We start from the raw sequence: 24,921 nt of genomic DNA on the forward strand, positions 1-24,921 counted from the left end.
CCTTTGATTGGACAGATTAAGAATATGATGTACCATCCTTTTGAGTCAAGTTTCAGTAAATAACATTTGTACAAAGAAAAGGAAAACATTATAGCTTCTTTTTACAGAAGTCCCAATATTCTAGTGTTTCTCATCCAGTTCCAGATAGGACATCTCCCTGCTATCTGGCTGTCTCTGATTCTCTTCATAATTTGAACTCCCTCTGACATTTGAAGATCAGCCTCATTAAAAAAAAATCCAGTCTTGGCTTCCTATGATTCAGTGTCTAGTCACTCATTCACAGTGTTATAATTCTTAGAGCTGCTCTTTTGTCCTTATGAGAAAAGACTGAAACTGTTTTTCTTCTGATCTCATATCAACACAATAGTCAACATGGACTGTGTTTTCTGTGACCCCAAAATATGTGGAGATTTGTCCCTACCAGCAACCGGGTGATCAATTCTGCAGTGGATATCAGTTGGGTGTCCTTCAATCCAAGGTTGGGGACTAAGTCCCCAAAATTGCCTCCCTCCCCCTTCAGACAAGCAGTGGCAACTCTGGGCCCACAGAACTTCTGACCGACTGGCCTCAAGTTAGGTCTCAACTATCCGATCCCCATTGGGTTTGATTAATTTACAGATGTGTCACACAGAACTCAGAGAAACACATACATTTACCAGTTTATTACAAAGGATATGACAAAGATGAGGAGTGCACAGACTGAGGTATGGGGAGAGTGTGGCAGAGCTTCTATTTCTTCCCTGGGCATGCCACCCTTCAGGAACCTCCATGTGTTCTGCTATCTGGAAGCTCTCCAAACCCTGTCCATTTGGGTTTTTATGGTGGCTTCATTATATAAGCATGATTGATTCAACCACTGGCCATGAAATTAACCTTCAGTCTCTCTCCCCTCCCCTGAGGTTAAGGAGTGGGGTTGAAAGTCTTAACCCTCTACTCTTGACTCCCTCTTTCCAGTGGCCAGCCCCCATGCTGAAACTACCTAGGTAGGGGCTGCCAGCTGTCAGTCAACTCATTTGTATAAAAAAAGATATCACTTTGAAGGTTCCAAGGCTTTAAAAATTGTATGCCAGGGTCCAAGACCAAATATATATTTTATGATACCATAGTTCACTTGCCCAAATCTCTTTTTTGCTAGTTATCTTCACTCTTGCCTTTTAGGAATGGGACTCTGTTCTTACCAGTTCCACCCCCAAGAACTGTCTTTTGCTCAACACTTCTCATTAGCTCAGTCCACTACATTCTGTTCCCACCAAGTCATTCTTAGTCAATTCTGTTGGCCAGTTAACCTGGCCAGTGGAAAAAAGCTTCAAGTTCCCAACATGGCATATAATATTCTTTATGAAGTAGTTCTGTTTGAGACTTTCCATCTTCATTTCTCGATTTCCTTGCCTTGATTTCTATAGTAAGCTACATTCCTTTCCCAGTGCACCATATCCCTTTGTACCTCCAGTCTTGGCTAACTTTACACCCGCACATGCAGATTACATCCCTTCGCAAAAACTCTTTCCCAATATATGTGGTCCTCCTAAGTGCTCCCACTGTACTTTGTACATTTGTGTATTACAGAACTTAACAATGCATTGTGATGATCTAGTTACTGGTACTTTGCTAAACGATTTTCTTCCTGAGGGAAATAATAAGAGTGGCTTGGTCATCATTTTATTCCTAATGTCTAGCTATTACTTGGTAGCTGGATAAAACTTCCTTAAAGAATAAAAGTGAATGATTAAAAGATTACAGTAGTTATAAGCTTCCTGAGAGTAAGCAATGTTGTCATAGACTCCTTTGCAATCACTTTCGGGTCAATACAGTGCTTTGCACAATACTAATAGTAGTAGTAATAATAACACAACCATCATCAACTTCTACAACCATAACTTCAGTTGCTGAAATTCCTTGAGATCTATTTTGTCCCAGGCTCTGTGCTAACTGCCTTTTATGGCTAATAATTTATTAGTGTTTGTTGAGCTGACAAACTGCTATATGACAGCTCTCACATGACATAATTTAACAAAACTCTCTGAATTAATTGCCAAATACCTTGTCACTTTGCATGATTTTAAAGTATTTCTATAATGAACAGAATCAATTCTCACCATAGTGCCTACAAAACAGCAGAACTGTTACATAAACAAAATAAGTGGTTAGCTTGATTTACATAAGGCTATTTCCACTTGAGATTAATGCATAGTAGGCACGGATTCTTACCTAATTGGACACATTTGCTAGCCAGGCTAAATTATATTATTGAAACTTGTCATCATAATATTGTCCAAGGACATTTAGTCAGTCTAAAGAAAAATTCCAATGAATATTTTAAAAGGTTTTGCGTATTTTATTTTTAAAAACTGGTATGGCTTCACCATCACTTAATATATTACAGTCTTCACATTTATAAAGCTTCTTTTATATCACTATATTTTGAGCTACTAAACATATATGTAACATTATTACAATAGTACATATTTTAAAAACCTACTCACAATTTCTTCACTCTAAGATTTGTCTATCTGTTCTATGCCTTGTCAATGCATGTATTTTAATAATAAAATTCATGGCATAAAATTTAATATTTTAATATTTTATTTGTTTATACATGATAATCATGTCTCATTGTTTCACATATTCTTCATAATTAATGTTTCAAATGATTTTCATTCTATTCCATTGAGCTGGTGTACAGCCAGTGCATAATAATGCCTCAGTTAATGATGTACCACCTACAAGACAGGTGGTTATAATGAGGCTAAAAAATTCCAATTGCCTAGTGATGTTGTAGCCATCATAACGTCATAGCGCAATGCATTACTCATGTGTTTATGGTGATGCTGGTGTCAACAAACCTATTGCGCTGCCAGTCATGTAAAATTATAGCACATACAATGAAGCGCAGTACGTAACATTTGATAATAATAAATGGCTATGTTAATAATTTTTATATTCTTATCATATTACATGTTTTATCATTATTTCAGAGTGAACTACTTATAAAAGAAAAAGTTAACTATAAAACAGCCTCAGAAAGGTCCTTCAGGAGGTATTCCAGAAGAAGGCAGTGTTATCATAATATGCCAGCTCCATGACTTTTATTGCCCCTGAAGGAGACAAGATATGGAGGTAGAAGACAGTGATAAGGATAATCCTGACACTATGTGTAGGCCTAAGCTAATGTGAGTGTTTGTGTCTTAGTTTTTAACAAAACAGTTTAAAAAGAAAAAAAAATCCAAAAAACACATAACATTTTCAATAAAAAAGCTTATAGAAGTAAAGAAGTTACAGTAAGCTAAGGTTAATTCATTATTTTATAAATTATAAATTCAGTGTAGCCTAAGTATAAAATATTTATGAAGTCGACAGTAGTGTACAGGAATATCCTAGGCCTTCACATTCAGTCATCATTTACTCACTGATGCATCCAAAGGAATTTCCAGTCTGCAGGCTCCACTCATGGCAAGTGCACTACATAGGTGTACCATTTTTTATCTTTTATCTCATCTTTTTTTTTTTTTTTACCTTAGCTATCATTAGGCAACTCATGACTATTATTATTTGCTATACCACTACCATATTACTGGATAATCTGGGTTTGCTTGCAAAATTTTTTCCTACTGGCCAAAAAGGTGCAGTAGATATCTTTGTTCATTTTAATTTTTACTTTATTATTTAGTGGATGAATTACTATACATGGGGTTAGAAATTGGAAAACTATGCACATTCTCCTGTTTGTTGTAACACATAGTATTGCTGTAGTTTAAATTCAAAATCACTTTTAAAATCTGACTCATTTGCTGTTCATACTATCTATAGTTTCTTTAAAATAGACATGTAAACAAACACAATATAATGTTCTGAAACTGCAAAGTAGCGTAAGAAGCATAGTGATGGAAACAGAAAAATTTGGAACCAAATGTCAAGCAAATAAGTTCTATGGAAAATTGGATGCCCCACCATCTCCCTGTCACTTCTCTCATTCATGGTGGAGGGGAAAAGTGAATACTTAAGAAAACACTTTTCAGATTCTCAAAATCATTCTTGTTTTCAAGGGGAAGAGCCTAATTCTAGAATATGTAAAAGTGTTTCTATTAATGCCAACAATAGTATTCTAGGCAAAAGAAAGATTAAAGACACAGATGCATCATTAAAATAAATCTCTGCTATTAAAGACAACATTAAAAACAACACATTTTCCTTGATTAAATGTTCAGTGAAAAATAAAACTCCATGACAAAAAAGAAAAAAATATTAAAAATAATCTTTAATTTTATCATCCAGAGATAACTGTTCTTAACATTACAGTATTAGTCTTTTGAGAATTTTTTATTTATAAATCTATTTGTATATATGCAAATATATATACACACATGCATATATATACATGTGTATATATATTTACATGTTATGTATATATATGTATTTATGGTTACAGATTAAAATCACCTAAATTGTAGATTTCACTTTCTCTCCTACCTCTGGCTACATACATCATCATCCCAGAGACACTCAGTGTTTTCAGTTTCTTGTATCTGTTTTAGGGACAATTTGTATCTGGGTATGAGTGTGTATCTGGGTATACATAGGAATCTGGGTATAAGTATGTGTTCCCCAACTTCTCCCTCTTAAATGGCATGGTTTAAAAATTGCTCTGTACCTCGCTTTAAAAATATATATCTTGGAGATTCAACCTCATTCTTTAAAAATAGCAACAATGTATTACATTGGCTAGGATATGTCTAACACTAAGTTCCTCTTGCTCGACATTTACCTTGTTTACAGTTTTCTGTCAAAAATGCTGAAATGACTGTTTATGTACACAGCCTTTGAGTGCTTTTGAGAGTAAATCTTCAAAAAAACCTTTCCCAGGCAAAGATTCCTGGTGATCAAACATTTTTCTGAAAGGTAGTAAAAATGTATACTCACATTAACAGAATGACAGTGCTAGTTCCCCACATACTCACAAATGTAAGATACTATTAACCTTTGACCTTTGTCAGAATAATGAATTAAAAAAACCTTATTGTATTTTTAATTTGCATATACTTCTATAAGTATGTGTTACTTGTTATTCCTTAAAATGTATATGCATTTCTTTATCTTCATGTAATTTTTCAACTGGGTGTATTTCCTTTTTTTCATTTATAAGCCCATTATAATTTTTAAAAGTAACACTTCCTATATGTGTATTGCTTTTCAAGTTGATTTATAAATATTTTCAGCCATGTAGAAATGTCTATATTAAATGTTATTAAATCTATCAAGGTATTACGAATAGCTTTTTAATCCTGTACCTTATTTGGAAACAACTCAATTTCAAAGTATATACACACATAATCAAAATACAAAAGATTTTGCAAGTTTTCTTCTAGTACTTTTATAGTTTAGTATTTCCATTTCAAATAGTTGATCCACCTTGGAATTTACTTAGATTTTTTTCCCCTGACTCTATTCTGTTCATTTGTCCTATCTAGTAATCTCTAAATCTCATCCAATTTTAAATAAATTTGCATAACAGTAAGTTTTAAAATCCAGTAGTACAGTCTTTTGTATTTTTATACATTTACATTTTTCTATATAATCTTTTATGTTACCTGGTTAAAAACTAAGGTGCTATTTTTATTAGCCATTTTAATTTTATCAAGTCTTCTTATATGAATATCATAATTTTCATTTACTCAAGTCTGGGGACTTTCAGTGGAATTACTTTTAATTTTTAGAATAATCAGGGAAAAGTAATTTTTTACAATACTGTATATTTCATTCAAATACATGGAAATTCTTTTCATTACTTCTCTATTTTTATCTTTAAAATTATATATTTTGTTATTCTTTAAGATTTTGAATATTTCATGTTATATTTTCTCCTGAGTATTGGAATCAGACTGAATTTAAGGATGGATACAAAGAATAAAAATTTTTATTAGAGTGAATCTTTTAATCAAGAATAGGATACATCTTTCTATTTATCAAAATCGTATTTTGGTGCTGCAATAAAGTTCTAACTTTTATTCATGGAAGTTCTGCACATTTCTTTATAAGTGTAGCCCTAGGTGTTTTATTTTATACTGCTATTGTGTTGAGATTGTTTCTTTTTATATATTTTGGTGTTAATTAGGAGAAATTCATCTGCATTTGACAAAAAATATGAATACACTTGCTGAGTAAAACTAAAAACTATTAAGAATAAAAACAAGAAATGCAGAGGTAAGCTGTCCATAGCTTGATATATGGAAACTAATTAACTTTAATGTCTCTCTTTCTCATATGATGTCAAATATAAATATGATAATCCATGTAAAGCATATGGAAAAATCATCTTAGGTGCTTAATAGGTGTTATCTATATTATTATTCCAACATATGTGGGTGGAATATGAAACTTTTATCAATAATAAAAAATAGGATAAAGCTAGGTTAATAATTTGGACAAAAATTAAAATCCCTGTTTGTACCTTATACCAAAGTAAATTCTAGATGAAGTATAAAGATTTAAACTGAAAAACATTCCTGAATGCCAGGTGAAAAAATATTAAAAATAATGAAGAATTCTGTAAGTTCACTGGTCACACAACTAACACATAAAAATCAGCAACTCTCTTCATAAAGAAATAAGCTTTAGAAAGTGTTGGAGAAATGGCTAGCTATCTAACCAATATCTACTCCCTCTTTTTTTTCCTGCTAATAAATTCTTGATGTTGTCTGAGAGAGCAATTTGCACAATTTAACATTCCTGCTCACCCAGGCATCTTTTTATCTAGGAGGGCAACATAGCCCAGCCATTGTAAGGACACTAAGCATTTGTCTATTTTCCATGACATAGTTACTATATGTTTCAATTTTAACCTTTTTTCTTCTTTATATAATATGGAATATCCGGAGGTACAGCATCCATCCTGAAAAACTGAGGACTGAAAAATCAATTGTGGTATGCAGGGAGTGGTGATTGATAGAGCTGGGATTGAAAGTTTGGCATAAGACTTACAATTACTATTCTGTCCATAACACTATTCATAAAACTGTCAATTACTGTCCTTTTACATCTAAGTTAGAATCTTAAAGTGTAAGGTTTCCATTCCCTGATTCCATTGAAGTTATGATTGGAATAATTTTTGCTTTGTAGAATAATGTGGGAGAGTAATGCTTTTCCAATATTAAGTTTTTTCCATTCAAGCACTTGGTAAATCTCTCCATTTATTCAATTCTTTTAGATTTCCATCATTAAAGCTGTGTATTGTAAAGTTGTGTGTTGTAAAGTCTGTTGTTGCTTTTGTTTATAGATACTGTATATTAGATCCACTTAATTGAGAAATGATTATGAAGTGCTAATTGTAAATACTCTTCTAAGCATTGGGAATAGATGAACAAGACAACCAACAACTTCTCTTATGACGGTTAAATGCAGAGAAGACAGAGTTAGAAGTAAAAAGATTGTTTATTAAATATATATTTATTGAATGTTATGAATGTGCCAGGTTCTTCTAGTTAAGTGTAATCCAATGAGTTATTCATTTGTGTCAAAAATATTTTCATTTACGTAGTCTATATAGTTATTAGATAAGTTTTATTTTTTTCTATGGTTTAGGGAGTCTTTCCTAACAGTGTTAATAGTTTTAATTTTTTCTGTTGATTTTCATGGACTTTTTCAGGTAGACTATCACATAATTTGCAAATAATTACAGCTTTCACACCTGTTTTATTTTAAAGATTTATACTTGTAAGACCGTCTTGTGAAAGATAAAATAAATAAATGCTTTTAAGAGATTGTGAAGACCTGGGTGAATGTTTAAATAACTTCACATAATCCACAAAGCACAATGATAATTTCAACATAGTTAACTAAAAGTTTAAAAAGGGAATACCAAGAATAAAATCTAATTTTTGCTTTAGAGAAATATAAGAGGTCAACAGTGGCACATTCACAAGTGCCAAATTTGAAAGAAAAAATCAGAAAAGTGTTATTTTTTCAAAGTTCCTAAAATAAAATACTTTCCATGTGCACTATAAATCTTGAAATGAAGCTTTGCTTATTTATCTTGAATTAATGTAAAAGCATTTTGAAGCATAAATTGTGAATATAAGCACCTTCTATGCAAAAATGTCAATATAAAAAAGACAAATTATAACATATAAAACACAGACAGAAAAACAGACATTTTTAACATGGAAAAGACTTGGATAATATTACTGTGGAGTAAAAGGGTTTTTAAATTGAACCACAATTAACATAATTTCAGAAAACATTTTTGCATGATTATAGGGAATTGTCTTGCCTATATTCTAAATTTATAACAAAATAAAATGTACATAATAAAATATATCCTAAATTCTAAAATATGTATATTTTGTATATGCCTTATTTGGAATTTTACCAAAATAAAATGTACATAATAAAATATATCCAAAATTCCAAATAAAGCATATATTAAACATTATACCATTGAAAATAATTTTATTGAATCCAAAACAAGTATCCAAATATATGCTCAAAATATTTACTCACCCAAAAATAAAGTGACTTGAGAAGAAAATTGGAAACTCAGGTGACTGAGTCCATTCTTACTGACTAATACTTGCCTTTAATAGCTAAGAAGCCAGGAAATGTCAATTAAAACATTTAAAGATTTCAAGGAGAAATTTTAAACTAATTGTAAATACAAATATTTTAAAAATAAATTAATATTGACATTAAAATGCAGTATTACATATAATTCCAGTTGCTTCCTAAAATGTGTACTAAAATATTTAAAAGGCTATGATTTTGTACTACAGGAAAACTTTATTTAATTCCCTGCTTTCAGTGTCTTGGCGATTGCTCCCTTTGGTCTTATGTGAATCTAGACCCAATTACAACATGCTATTAATATTATCAGGACACTTCCTGGCAGTATGGAATTAAGCTGTGACTGAAAGTAATTTTCAATTACCCTGTGCTGTGTGATTTCTGTAAGTATTGTTTCGTTTGTAAAACACTTTTTGGACTCTCTGCCAACAAAATAGTTTTTAATCATTCCATTGAGTAAAGTGATATGATATGAATAATAACAACAAACTGTTTCATTCACCTCCTTTATATCATGAGAATTATGGCCATATACTATAATTTTTATTCAGCTCAATGTTATTTTAAAAATAATTTCAAATAGTATCAGAATTTGAGTTAATTAATATGATGAAAAGTTAAAAATGCTAAGTCTTCTTTGCTACATAAAAGCTACCATTTCCTGAGCTTACAATACATCTGTGATGGAGTTTATTAGCCATTATACAAATGAGGAAAGTAAGATCAGATATACTTAGCCAATATTTGTCTACTATGTTCAGGACACTGTGCAATTCAGCATAGAATAAGATAGCTACAGTCTTTGTGTGGAGCATACAGCAAATGGGATCTGACTCGAAGTCTATCTTTAATGTCAAAGAGTTTAAGGATGATCTTATCTAAATGTAAAGAAAGACATACAACTATGCAACAGGAATAAGTTGTACCACTAAATTGAGAGTTGGGAGATAATTTTTCTAAGGGTAAGAGAAAAATCCATCCCACTATATGGGGTTACAAGATGCCAAAATATATATAATCCATAGTTAACGTTTTTGAAATTCTACACATATTGCAGTTCGTTTTCATATATCTAGACCAATGTAGACCTGTAAAATGACAGTCTGGACAGAAATAGAGACTGATGAAAGCCTTCTGCTGCTCTACATACTGCAGTAAAAATCTGGAAAATAAGCGAATATTTGGTACTGACAGGGAAAGGCCTGTAGAGCCACGAGTGTTTGAAATGTTCCAGAAACACCTGGGAGGAGAAGTGTGGCTGGAGTTCTGTGAGTAAAAATGAGCAAAATAAGATAGAGGAGGTAAGATCAGAGAGGTATAGGGAAATGGGCTGACCATGTAGCCTCGTGAGCAATTGAAATAATTTTGGCTTTTATTCAAGTCAGGTATTGAAGAGTTTTTAGCAGTGCAGTGGTATGATTTGATGCACTGTTTTACAATGTCATTCAGTATGCAGTATTGACAACAGATTGAAAGGAGGCGGCAAGGGAGGAAGCAAAAAAACCAATTTGGGGGATACTACAATAATTAAGATGTTATGTGATGTTTATGAAACAAAACCACCTTGGCAAATGAAATTGAGCCATAGTCTGTATTTACTTGAACTATGATTCTTCAGTAGAATTAGGAAGGTGGTCATAAATGAAGATGGTCATATCTAAAAATAAACAGTGTGTGATAAATGAACAGATAGGAATTAGACAAAGGAAAAAAACAAATGATATCTGCTTTGGCTTGACTTTTTTTGGGTAAATGATGAAATTCCTGACTCAGAGCCATGAGACTTGCTCTTCTAGATTAACTGGAAAGACATTTACTATACTTCTTTGAACACTGTTCCACGATAGCTTTCCCTCTTCAAATTAACCTTTCTAGTTCTAGTGTAAAGTACTAGCCTTTGCTTACTCCTCTTAAAGAACTGGTCAGTAATGAAAGGCAACTATCCTTTCTTTTTTGACACTAAAGGAACTCCTGGTGCCGTATACAATTTTTTCTATTTTCAGCTTCAAAAGAATATAGTTACCACTATATGCATTCATTCATACATAGTGAAATATTGTGTACTGAAATATGTTCTGTACAACTTTGGCTAATTCTTGCCTTCTGCTTTTTTTTACAGAACAAAATAACTAAAATATTCAATGTTCTTATCTTGTAGTCCAAAGGTGCTTTGAGAGTATTCATTTGAACAATCAGATCTTGCTGTTGTCAACTGTTACAACAGCTTACACTCTTCAAGGAGTAGTATTAAAATCACCTTTTCTAGGGTAAGGACAAAGCTTCTTTTGTTATTGTTATTTTGTTTCTCTCTTCTTTGGCATTTTGTTTTGATTCTCATTTCCTTGGATTAGGTGGTTTACATTCTCTAAAGATTATAAAGCTGAAGGCTTAAATTTTTCATGAGTAAGGACAGAAGGGTGTGTGTGTGTGTGTGTGTGTGTGTGTCTGTGTGTATGTATGTATGTGTGTCTGTGTGTATGTATGTATCCCACCTCCTACAGAAACACATATCTAGGTGAACTCACTTTAAATAAATGGATGCCTGGAAAGTACAATGTAAATCAAATCCTCTGAGAAGAAGCTCACAACCAAAAAGCATTATGCTGAAAGTCCTATTATAAAGAAGGGCGTCTTACAAGAAAACAAAACTACCTGATGATATTACCTTTTGCTTACATCTAGAATTTTTTTATTCTTGGCTTAAAAATCACACATATAGAATTTATGTAAATAATACTCATTGAAATCTTTGGGCAAGGAATAACAACTTACCAAAATAAAATGCTTCAGGGATTTCATTTAGGCTATCATTGTATAAAAATAATATTGGCCACAGTTTGATTATGCAATTCTTACAATGACATCCCTATTCATTAGCACTGAGCACTATGAAGGTCACATGAACCAACTTCTGCTCTGGAGAAGTAAAAATCTTGTTGAGGAACACATTTTAATAAGAAATAATTATAGAAGATAGAAATTAATAACATGCTAATTGAATATAGAGAATAAATATAAAAATCACTAGAGAGAGTCAATCAGAGAAGATGGGACATCAGGAAGATGCTGAGGAGGGAATATTTGGATAGGCAGGACTCAAGAAGCTACCCCCAGACATTAAAATTTAGGAGAAAGTAAGTGTTGGTGGGCAAGGGTTGAGGAGATGAAGATGCTTCTAAATTGTGTAGAGTTTGTAATAAACAAAAGTAGAAAATCAGCTTATATTAATAAGAGTGAGATGAAACAATAAGCAATACTAAAAATATTTGAAGAGACAATAAGGAGCAAAATACGAAAAATAATGATGTGTATATTGAAGAAATGTTGAAACGACAGAAAGATCAGATATGGGGTAATGACATTAATTTAGAAGTAAAGGCAGTCTAGACTAAGCAAGTATAGAGGAGAAATTAGGAGACCAATCAGCAGTCATTGGCACTGAAAAACAGAATTCCAGGCTCTGTCATATGTAAGCGTTCTCACATCCTTCTGTGACATTCACAAGTGGAACATCTGTGTGAAGCCTTTCACCCACATGTCCACCTTGAAGAATAGAATGTAATTTGCAAGAAACCCAAGTGTAGCCTATTTTGTTCACTGCTACGTAGCCAGTACCTAAAATAATATCTAGCCTACAGTATAAGTGCAATAAGTATTTCTTGAATACTTACCATTTCAAAGTATAGTTGAAAGTCTACTTTTCTTTTGAAACTTTTCTCAATTATTTCAGGTAACAACGCAAAAAGTTTAGTGGGGAAAACATAGATTTTGGAATCAAGTAGACCTGTGTTCAGCTACTGACTACCTCTTAGAAGTGTTTCAAAAAAACTTCTCTGATTTTCAGTTTTTTAAATTTGTAAAACAGAATGTTATCCATCTTTCAGTGTTTTTATGAGGTCAGAGACACATAATGGTTATCCAATCTGTGACAACTATTAACTAAGAGCCAGATACCATTCAATCATGCTTTCTTTACATCTATCCAATGTTGCATATGTCTGAATTATAAGATTTATCACTTTATACTAGATAGTAACATGTCTGTTTTTTCTCCCTCCATATGCAAACTTATTGCTGTACCACCCACTTCTTTAACGTGCCTAGAAATTTTGTCTCAAAATTCATTACAACTCCAATCTCAGTAAAATTTCTTGTTTGATTAGACTTCAGTACTTTCTCTTTGTTTCAGTGTCATTACTTTTACTCTTATGTATTAAAAGTATTAATGTTCAAGTTTGTCTTCATTCCTGAAATATGAGCTCTGCAGACAGGGATGCTAGTTTCTATTCACACATTCTTGATGCCTAGGAAAGTACACTGGACACACAGACACATTCTATCAAAGATGAGATAAAAACAAAAAGTATGAAATTATGTGACAAAACGTTCACCAGGCAAATGGATATTACAAAGAACAAAATGCCTATTAGAAGATGTTATCTTCCAGAGAAATTATTCTTAGAAAGAAAGCAATAATTCTTGGAATTACTGACAAAATGAAAATTGGGCAGATTTTAGAAACTGTCCTGTCAGGGATTTTGATAAAGGAATTCAAGATAACCTCAGAGTTTGGGGAAGCAGGCCTTACTTATATTTTTTATATACCTGTTTTGATATTGAAAATAGCAGCTATTGCATTCTACTTGATAGTCTGATCCATGCACTTTTTATCAGTTCCTGATTTCAGGAACCAGTGATCACAGGACCTTATTTTGTTAGTCAACAGCACTTACTAAACTTTTACAATGCGCAGAGCAAAGAGGCTGTTCAAAGTGATCACTAGATACGAAGACACCAGGCTCCTCTGAAATCAGCAACCTACTTAGATAGACAGGAATAATGAAAAAATAATGTACCCAGAGTCAATTTCACATCATATTCTCAGAAAAGGCTGATGCTTTGGTGTTATTATTATGATATCAAGGTATAAAGCCTGCAATGTTGAAATTCTGCCAACCCTTCAGTTTTCATCAGGTGTCTTGTAGAATAAACAAAAGATTGCACTTTGAGTTCATTTCAACTACTTGCTGTGGGCTTAGCCACAATGAGTAACAATATGAGTAACACAGAGTAACACAATGAATAACAAAAGGAAGATTTTCCTCACTCTTTGAATCTAAGTTTATTAAACTACTTGAAATAGAATGGTGATATCAAATTACGTATTACAGGGCATTTATAGAATTCAAAAATCTATTCATGTGCTTGAAGAAACACATTGATTTTTTCCTGGAAAGCATGATTCTTTTATGCATATTATATCAAATCCAGATCTTATTTTTCAATAAAGAAAATAGAGTATTTTATCTAGTTAAAATTATACGAAATCTGTATTTTTAAATGATACCTTCTGGTAGACAGAAAATTACATAGACAGTATGTAAACAGAACAGCATTGGATTATTTACTGATTTATGTCCACCAAAACTGAGAGCACATTGTTTTATTTTAAAATAAATAATATTGGCAAAATGTGGCTCTTTTAATACTCTACTGCCAACATACAAACTTACTTTCTTAATCTTTAAGACTGGCTTACAAATACTGAGGGGAAAACTATTTTTCAGTATTATATTCACCTTCCAATATTACATAATTTACTTCTGATATACTGTTTATTAGTGTTATTTTCTGAGACCCCAACATTAAAAGTATTTTTGCAAATGTAAAATTAGTTTTAGCTTGTAGCCTTTTAAAAAAATAATATAAATTAGTTAGATATAACTGCCTGACTAACAACATCAAAACAATAACATTCATATGTAAAGTCAAAATGATAGACTCATAGAGGAGATTTAACTCAAATGGCTACCCGTGGACTCCAAACAAAATGATCAATGCTCTTCCTGTAAAACAATGCTTTAGTGGTCAAATGAAATTACAGGGCTCTCATAAAGATATGGAAACCAAAGATACAATAGTTGCAGTATGCCTGGAAGTGGCTAAGCTTCCAAGCAAATCATCCCTATTAGTTCCTATTCACGATTCAAATTATGCTATTTTATCTCCTCATAACATGCAGCATTTTTTTTTACCCTCACATTTTAGGCATTTTAGCTTCTGCTGACATGAATGCATTCCCAAAATAGAACGTTACAGCAATCTTCTGCTAGACATTTAAGCCCATTTGTGCATTTATTTTTTAAAATGCTTTTTTTGAACTTTCTAACTGTGAGAGGGCTGGGAAGGTAGTGTTAGAATGAATAAGAACTTGTTTTCTAAAGCAACACTAGACACTTGATCTACTGTTAAAAAAAAAAAAAATCACAGTCTCCTACCTTGAAAACAAACATCTCACGGCGAAGAATAGCTAGAGTGTTAAAGTTCCCATCACAGATGTTGGGTTTGGCTCCGGGATAAGAGGGTCTGCCGGTTGGAGGCCGAGGAGGTTTTGGCCTGTCATTTTTCCTTGGGTCAGCCGGAGGAATAGAGCGGTGTGGGGGCACTGTCGGTAGAGGTCTTGTAGGTGGAGGAATCTTGTCAGGTGGACCTTTTGAAAATATGAGGACAGTGCTTGGCTCACTTAAAACTGGAATAGAGCTGGAAAATATGCTACAGAGAACAATCACTTATCAGCAGAGGGCACAGACTAAGTGAACTAAGAGGTCTTTAAGATCGTATATTTTCTGAAAAAAACAAAATATCTTACCCAAAAAAGCATTGCCAAGTCTATCTGAAACTGTCCTTATCATGCTAGATTCTGGATCCAGGTAGCTAGGTTTTCTTTGTTAATTTTTAATAATATTTTTCATAGCTTCACCACAGTTATTTTTGGGAAAGCTGCCTTCAGATCTTTTTTGGAAGTAGGTGGTGTATAAATAATAAATAAATGAAAAGGAATACTGGAGCCATGTAAGTAAGCTCCAACAAAGTTAATCCTAGATTTCGATAGATAATGATTCTATGCAAATATTTCCAAAAGATAAACGTTAACTAAGCAAAGTTTATTCTATCCAATGTGTCAAAACTATTTGATACTCTTTTACTGATTTTCACTGTTTTCTTCTAATGAAATATTTTGACAACTTGCTGGAAGAGTGTTTCCTTTAAGTCGTGAATCTAAAATACCTATTGATTAAAATACCACCAGTAAAATATTAATGTGAGGAAGTATTTCTCAAAAGAGGCTTCTAAATCAAGCCAAAGTTTACACATGTAATTTGGTACAGATGTTAAGCATCATTCTCAAGAGATTCATGTTTTTAAAAAGAAATGTAAAGCTGTTTGCACTTAATATTTAGGTATGGGAAGAATATTCTTTTGCAGACCTTCAGTCTAGACTACTAATTCATGAGGTCATGAGAAAGAGACTTCTTTCAGTGAACCACTTAAGAAGAATTTCTGATGACACACACTTAGACATAGGATAGCTCAATTCAACATAAGAGATATTTAGCACTGAGTCAGACATTTCTCTCTTCTTGGTATCCCAGCAAACTAAAGAGCAGCACAAAAATTGACCTTTTTTTACAAATCTATTTTAACCCTGAGAGAATACTTACCACTGAGTTATTAAAATTAAAAAAAACTAATGAATGCAAAAATGAATTAGTGAACTTAAACTATACTGCTTAAAAATGCAAAAGACATCTTCTGGATACTGGATATTAACATATAGATAGCACACGTTTGTCTTTGTATTGTAAAAATAAAAGCTTCACTTCATTAATTTAGTAAAGCATATTTGCTATATGTAAATTATAAATGTCAAGTTCTTTGCAACTATGTTTGAAATACATGTCTTTATAAAGGTCAATGGTTGTACGAGGAAGTTAGGATTATAGCAAATATGCATAATAGTCTTTCCCCTTTTCTCTTAATTGGCATTCATTGAGTGAATAAAAATGACATTACTATACTAAAAATTTGTTTTGTACTCTGTATTAATAAACTTCACCACTTGTTAATTTCACTTCCTTGTTTGTTAACTCTTACTCTAGGTCAATAAATCATTACATGACTTTGGGGTCAATTTCTTGCATCTATCACATAAGGGTATTTTGTGGACCTTCAAAAGTGTTTTGTCTAGGAAATACCTAACATCAAATCTCACAAACTATGAGTTAATCTGTCAGTTTGTAGAAAAGTCTCAGCATTTTATATATGAAAGTCTTATATTTTTCCCTGTTTTGTTTTTGTTACATTCATTTATTACACATTTTTACCTGAATTTTAAAAACTAAAGTTTATTAGAACTTTGCCATAACTGCAGGTTTTTCAAACAAACTCAGTAAGAAAATTTCATCAGTGCTTAACAGGTTCCCATAATCTATACATTAAGATACCTGGGACCTTTGCCAAAAGAATTCAGTTGATAGAATAATTTTGCCAGTAGGCCAGCTACATACTTTTTCTGTAGTTATCTGTCTTATACTTAGAGCATCTACCTCAAAGAAGAAAACATAGCAGAAATTCTGGACTTCACTACAGGATTAAGCAAATTGAAACAGTAGTAACCTACCATATATCTTCTGGATGCCCTGTAAATCATCATTAGGTAGTTTGAAGTTGTCTGTTTCCATGTACTGGTAAAAAGGAGCCATGATGGCAGTGGGGTCATTGGAATGCTCCAATCCCAGAGCATGTCCCAGTTCATGAACTGCTACAAGAAATAAGTCATTTCCTGTGTGAACAAGAAGAACATAAGTTATTGTAACTAATACCCAAATATAGAATTGAAAAGGACAATTTGGTATTATCAACATTTTACCCAAGAAAAATAGGAGGAACTCTTTCCTTCAACTATTTGTATGGTTTCATCATTGGCTTTCCTGCTGACCCTTTCAAAAAGGGTCAAGGGAAGAGGTGGTGGTGATAAAGTCAGAGAGATTTAGAATCCAAACGGAAGAACAAAGAATAAAAGTTGAAGAGCAGCAGCAGTGGAAACTGATACTACCGCTGTCAAAATACTCTTCTAATTATGAAACACATAATGTGAAACATCTTCCTTTTATATGCCTCACATTTAATATAATTCTAACAACTTAGTAAAAAATATAGGGCAGATACCGTCCTTACTTTTTCACAGATGAGTAACTTAAGGCATGAAGATGACAAGTCTTGTCAGGAACAGCAAAGAGCTGAGATTGGGACTCAAGATATTCTGACTCCTAGACTAAAGCTTTAATTTTTTGCTAGCATAGAATATAGAAACACAATAATGTAAAATAAAATCTATAGGCTATTAGTCAGACTAACTAGAATTATAGTCCTAGCTCTATAAATACCAATTCTAATCTTTTCATACATAATCTGAACAAAATACATTTATCTTAAGAGCTGCTGTTTATCACGGAAAATTTCCACCTGTGGTAAACTTGTACAGTGAAATCTATTGAGTAAAAACTCTGCAGAGATATTTGGTGTGATTTTATGCAATCAACCCCCTGCTGATGACTTCTACATTTTGTTCACTCCTGGATCATCATAACCATATGCATTATGGGAGAAAAAGGTGGTCCTACATCTATATTTTTAATGCTAAAAATTAGTTGGACAATGTGGTGTATCAAATAGTTGGGGCTGTTACATTTCTAAGGTTTATGTTTCTAAGTGAAAAGTTTAATGTGGTTGAACATGAAGGCTAATATTTCACATGAATACTTGCCACAAATGCAAATATTTAATAATTTCAAGCATCATTTCTATGAAAACTCCTTTCCAACCACTTTTATAATGTACTATGATAATTGCCTTCAGAAGACTATTTTTTGAACCCAAAAGCCAGGCGAATAACCAACATTTTTTCCACTCTGGAGTAGTCTGTCAAAGAGCAATAGATGAGATCATGAGACTGACTCTTCATATGACATTAGCATACCAAAAATGAGCTATTGACAGTACTTCCTGTGGTCTACCTGAGTAAAAATACTAACAGAGCATGGTTACTGGGGGTTGTCTAGGGAACATCATAGTCATAGGAGGAAGAAAAAAAAAGAAAACAGAGGGAAGGAGGAAGTTATTCATGAAGAGTTACATAACTATGACAGTGTTTGGAAGTGTGTAATTTAGGGAGAAGACTACTAAGGACTGTGCCTTAGGGGGCACTCACAGATGAGAGGATGATTGGAAAGAAAAGAAGCTATATTCATTTTTAGATATGGAACATCTAATCCCAATGCTAAAATGAACATCTTTGTAATTTCAAATCAGAGACACCTTAGTTAAAATACAAATCTGATAACCATGTGGCTTATTGCTACCCTAAATAACATGTTAAGTGGAAGAAGGATAGCTTCGGAGCATGCCCACACCCAGAAAATATGGGTCAATTTTGGCTGGAGTATGCTATCAATGGGCTAAGTGAAAGGATATTTTCACCAAGAGCAGACCGAATGGCAAAACAAAGATTTATCAAGCAGACAAAGGAGCAAAAGAAGCCCAGGCAGTCTAATGAACAGCAGAAAACTCAGGAATTGGTATTCAAGTTCACTATGAACAGCTAGTCACCCCTGAACTCAGTCAGAAGAGTTCAGGGGTGCTGACTCAGAAAATAGCTTCAGATACTCCTGGCCTTCTTTTAGCAAAACTGATGCAACTTCTTGGTCAGAAAGTCCCGATGTGGACTTAGAGGGATTATATCTTGTTTTAATCTTCACAGGGAAAAAAAAAATTCCAAACTTCATCCCCTCCTCCTTGCATATCAGGTCCCCTTCACTAGAAAAAACAGACCCTGCTCTGTTCCTAAACACATAGGAAGTCAGTCTTATTCTTAGGCAGATAAATATTGCTTTCAGTCAAAACTAAAATTTTGGCTAGAAGCCTAGCTGAATTATTAAAGGTACTTCAAACCTCTCACAAGAAAATAGTCTCTTGGTCTCAGTTGTTTTTTTCTTTCCTTTTTTGGCTAGAAAGAGGAATACAAAAAGACAAGGACAACACAGACATAATAGTAAACAGATCATAACAGCCAAAGCCATTCTGTTTCATGTATCTGTTCTCTTCAGATCATTCATATTTTTCCTAAGCATCATTTCCAAGGGTGGAGTCATTCCTTGTCTCAGGAATAAAGTAAGGCTTTAGAAGAAAATTAATAGGACCAGGATATGAACTTATGACCTGTTGAGTATTCTACAGCATTTTTAATCAGAAACATTGGCCAAGGGCTCCAAGTAATTACCATTCTTCAGATGATTGGCAATAACGTAATTAAACCTTACTTGCAGCTTCACAATAGTTTAAAAGGGTAAGTTGTTTAATAAAGTACTGCCCTGTGATTTGAATTCCACTAGGAACAAAAGTTGTTGGCACATGACGAGCTTCAGACAATTAAAATGCACTGGACCTCTTTCCGAATGATGAAAATAATAACTGCTGCTGTAACTTATCATTAATTCACATTATTCAAAATCCTTAATTGTAATATGCCTTGATTTTATCACCAAGCAGGCAACAAAGGAGAAATCAGTCTCTTGGTTCTTAATACAGAAATAGTACTTGCTTCTTTTGCAAGATTTTGAGTTTTGAGTTTGTTGCTTTCAATTGTATCTATAATCTCCTCTCTTTTGTATACTCCAATACAATGTTAGAATACTAAACTGTATATTATGAAGGATAATGAATTATTTGTCATTTCTTTGTCATAATTATGTCTATATTTTATTCCAAGCTCCTTCACCCTTCCATGCATTTTCAGATACTGTCTTCTCTGCTGACATATCCTGAATGTTAAAAAATGATCATGTAATATTTTACACATACAAATTGTTATGGAACATTTATAATCCTACTAAAATATTTGGATATCACCAGCATCACTGAATCTCTCTCTGATGTTTCTGTGATCCCAAAACTTTGGCTCCTCCATTCCTTCAAGAGGTCATCACTACCCTGAGTTCTGAATTTCTCATTGCACTGCTTACATTTTGGTTAAATGTATTTTGGTATATTTTGCCTTGCTTACGCTTTTATCAAATATGTATGTTTCAATGAATTACAGTTTCCCCTAGTGTTGGAGTTTTGCAAAGTTTATCTTTGCATGCTGTCTTATAAAACTTGTTGAAACTCAGCATTTTTTTTCCTAATACATACCTTCTATCTTGCCTCTGTCAATTGTGCAAGATCTTGTTAATATTTTAAAAGAAAAATCAAAGTCATCTCCTCTGTGATGCCTTCTCCAAATTCCCAGGTCAATTCTGTCCCTCTACATCTGTGTATACTTGGCCTTTCTTATATAACTTGATTGTAACACATACCATAATTGCCCTGAAAACTTCTGATGCTCTTAATATTCACTTGTAGGTTAAAAGACTGACAGAATAAATTTGAACAGATTTCTAATTTTAAATATATAAATACTTAAAATAGTACAGTCCATATCTAGAAATAAAAATCAGAAATCATCACCAAACATGTGATTAGTGGAAATTTCTCCAGTGCTTAGTGGATGGATAGGATGGAATAGGTCTTCTCAACCTGCAGCCCTATCAGACTATGCGTACAGTTGGTTTCTCTAGTTGAGAAGCTGAAGAGATATGTGGGAGCCAGCCTCCGACAAACTCACATTGTATCAGGGTTTTATCAGTTTGCCACAGCAAAATATGGCAGAAGTGATGGTATTTGACTTCTAAGGCGAGGTCATACGATACATCCATGACTTCCATCTTATCTCTCTCTCCCCTTCACCCCTCCTCCCCCAACCCTGCCTCCTCTACAGCCATGTGAGTTAGCTTGGAAGTGAATTTTCCATCCCCTTCATATGAGTGCGGCCCCGGCCAACATGGATATCCCTGAACTAACCCTGGCCAGAACCACCTGGCTAAGCTGCTCCTGGATTTCTAACCTTCAGAACCATGTGAGATAATAAATTGTTGTTTTAAGTTGCTGGGTTTTGGGGTAATTTTTTATGTTATGGGGTATTTTAGCTATGGGGTAACAAATGCTATGGGGTATTTTAGCACTCTAAATGCTATGGGGTATTTTAGCACTCTATCTCCTCTCCATTTGGTTAGGATTAAGAGGTGATTCTAAGAAAAAACTGAAAAATACAGTAGAAAGGAAGCTACTTTGAAGCAGGTGAGTGTTTGTATAGCACTTCTGAAATAAACAAGAGATTAAAATATTGTCCATTCCAACCCCCTCTACAAAACCCAAATGGCTTGGTATAACTCCTGGTCTGAAGGAACGTCTGCGATTGAAAATTTCCAGAGGTAGATATATCATCTATTTCCTTGTCTCCTGTGTTTTTTCAAATCTGAAAAACTTGATACTTTTGTTGTACCTATGCTATTACTCTCTTTGTACTTCACTGAAAAGAGGGTCACTCTCTTGGTGGTCAGGAAAACGTGGTTCCTGCCAGAGAGCCAGAGAAGTCTGATAGACGGGTCTGAAAAAATAACATAAAAGAAATACTATTTATTGAGCATCTATTATGAACTATAAAGTCACTGAACTTGTTACTGAAACATCATGACCTAAACTTTATTACTTCTGCTTTACCAGTAAAGCTCTCAGAGGCTATGGAACTTGCTCAGTCAGCCAGCCCATAAGAGGCAGAGTTGGTATTTACATCCTGGGGGCACAGGTCACCTAAAAAGACTTAGGTCATAGCTTTGCAATACAGAAGCTGAGAGAAGCTGATCTTGGGTGGATTTTCACGCATCTCTTTCTGACAATACCGCTCTTCTATGGAGCCTCCAGTATCTCAAAGTGCTCTCTCTTGCCTTCTCCCTGCCCACCATCCCTGCCCTCAACATTCCACCTAGGCTGGGCTGCTCCCCTAGTGCCTCAAACTCTAGAACCATCCCTCAGTCCTTTCTCTAAGTGCTTTCCCCCAATTGAGTCGACATAGTTTGACTATGAAAAATGTTTATTGTAATCATTTTTAGTTACTTAGCATTGATGAGTAAATTTCTTGCAATGCACTTGCGAGTAGCATTTACATGTGTCAGATACATTTTATTGAGATTTATTTGATGACAAACCAATTTATTTTTATATATGCTCAGACCTTTGAAGTCTTTTGTTGTACACAGGACTATTATTATGACCCAACACTTGCAGAATTAAAAAAAATAGTTTTTATAATATGTTATGCAAGTGATAGAATGAAATATCAGTTAATATTCACATGTGCCAAGTACAGTACTAGGTACTTAATGTGTTAGTTTATCTACTCTCTGCCATATTAATTAGGTTTTATTATTATTACCATTCTACAGACTGAGAAACTATGACTTTCATTGACAATGGGACTTGACCAAAGTTACACAGTAAATAGCAGAAACTTATGTAAGCCTCCATATAGTCCAGGTCCACAACCAAGAACTTAGTGTGCTAATAAAACGCACTTCTCCACTTTTTCCTTAGCCCTAAACATCTTTTCAAGGCTCTACTGAGCATCCCAGGAGATGATGGCCACCCTGTCAAGCCACCTTCAAAGAATACAGCTGCTGCATAGGAGCTCTTTGTAGGCATCTGTAATAATAGTATTCCTTTTTTCCATTGAACTAATAATAAACTTAACATTTTAAAACTTAGGAAGTGTTTTAGTCTGCCCTGGCTGCCATAACAAAATACCACATACTGCGTGGCTTAAACAACAGAAATGTACTTTCTCATAGTTCTGGAGGCCAGAAATCTGAGCTCAGAGCACCAGCATGGTCAGGTTCTGGCGAGGGCTCTCTTCCTGAATTCTTCAATGCCCAGCTTCTCTGTGTGTACTCACTTCGTAAACAGAGAGTAAAAGGAAGCTTGCTGGTCTTTCTTCTTGTAAGTAAACTAATCTCACTAACTGGACCTTATTCTCGTGACCTCATCCAATCATTATCTCTCAAAGGCCTGATCTCCAAATACTATCAGATTGGAGGGTTAAAGCTTCAACCTATGAATTTTGTGGCTTTAACCACAAAATTTTTATGAACACAATTCAGTCCATAAAATTTCCTCAGTCCAATTTGGCTGCTCAAAGAGCTTTTATCATTTTCATTGCTTCTTACTTTTAATTAAGTCTGAAAGTCCTGGAGATTTTTTTTTTTTTTTTACAAAATTAGAAAAAAAAACAGTATTGCTACAATTAGAAGAAATAGGTAAAGTACACGGAACTTCACTTTTTAAATTATATTTCAAAATATTTATTCAGCAATTAAAGAGGTTTGCTGGGAATGTTAGAATTGTCTGTTTGGATGTGGTTTGAAGCATGTCTAATAAGGCACATTTAAACACTGTGCACTTAAAATATGAGGAAAACAAATTGCCATTTAACAGGTCTTCCAAAATCAGAAAAAGGATTTTCAGAAATACGTAAGTGCCAAACATTTATAGTATTTAATTAAACAAATACTTTAGATTAAATCAATATAATTAAAACAACCTACATATATGTTAGTCAGGTAAAGTAGAAAACCTAGGAAAATATTTGAATAATCAAGGCCAAACTATACTTTTTATTCCTTTGGGCTAGAGTTTGAATATGATATCTGCATTTAATTAATTAGACATGTCTTTACTTAATTCATAAAAGTCTTGCTGAAGAAAAGCAAGATTGGAAATAGTTAATTGCACCATGCTAAAAACAAAGCCCTTTTTGTTTCCGGTTGAGCTCAGTTAAGATTCTAAGAACATTCTCAGTTATGTTTCATGTTATTTATTTTTGTGTGATTTATCTGTGCAACACGTTTTCCCTGGGTAGCTCAGTTTGATTGGTCAGGATGATTCTGGAGGCCTACTTGCCTCTCTCTGCAGCTAGTGCAAAAGAGATCAACTTCACTGACTGCTTTAAAAAAAAGTAATCACATAATAAATTGCAAAGCCACCTTTTAGGAACTGATCTGAATTGTCATATTATTATTTTTATTTCCAAAATAATAATACAGATTATTATTGATATGGTAATCCTGGTAATATGTGCTACAACTTCCAGACCAGCAACAAATATATGACAAAAACTCTTTTAAAAATTTTCAATTATCTACTATGTGCAAGGAAATATATGCAGAATTATTGAACTATTGATAAATAATTTGTCATAGCATATAATTAATTTTTCTACTTGGGCCAGAAAATATGAGTGCCTGGAACTCTAAAGATAAATTACCCAAGCCTTTGTTCTTCATTTAGGAACTGAGAGTAGTTTAGTATCTCTGAGCTCTTTTGAGCTCATAATCCTCTCAAAGTATCTGAGAAACTATACAACTTCTTCCCCAAAACATGAATGTATTAGCAAAGAATTGAAAGTGATTATGGAGTTATTTTTGCCCTACTTAAGTCCTGTAAGACATACTGGGGTACAAACTGTCAGTTATAAGAAGAATAAATTATGAGGGTCTAGCATATAACATGATGGTTATAGTTGACAATACTGTATTTTATACTTGAAATTTTCTAACAGAGTAGATCTTAAGTGTTCTTGTCACCAGAAAAAGAAAAATG

General features: G+C 33.4%; 1 protein-coding gene across 3 annotated transcripts in view; it reads right to left on the minus strand.

Annotated features, from left to right (window-relative positions):
• The window catches only part of MMP16 (matrix metallopeptidase 16), a 313,058-nt gene that overhangs the window by 93,440 nt on the left and 194,697 nt on the right, over positions 1–24,921 (minus strand). For all 3 annotated transcript variants that reach the window (XM_063643386.1, XM_055286708.2, XM_055286709.1), the window contains exons 5-6: positions 17,015–17,176; positions 14,832–15,043 (exon numbers count right to left, since the gene is read on the minus strand). In XM_063643386.1, coding sequence (XP_063499456.1) covers positions 14,832–15,043; positions 17,015–17,176 — 374 coding nt within the window. The remainder of the gene's footprint in view (positions 1–14,831; positions 15,044–17,014; positions 17,177–24,921) is intronic.

Source organism: Symphalangus syndactylus, chromosome 7 (genome assembly GCF_028878055.3).
Source record: "Symphalangus syndactylus isolate Jambi chromosome 7, NHGRI_mSymSyn1-v2.1_pri, whole genome shotgun sequence".
Lineage (NCBI taxonomy): Eukaryota > Metazoa > Chordata > Mammalia > Primates > Hylobatidae > Symphalangus > Symphalangus syndactylus.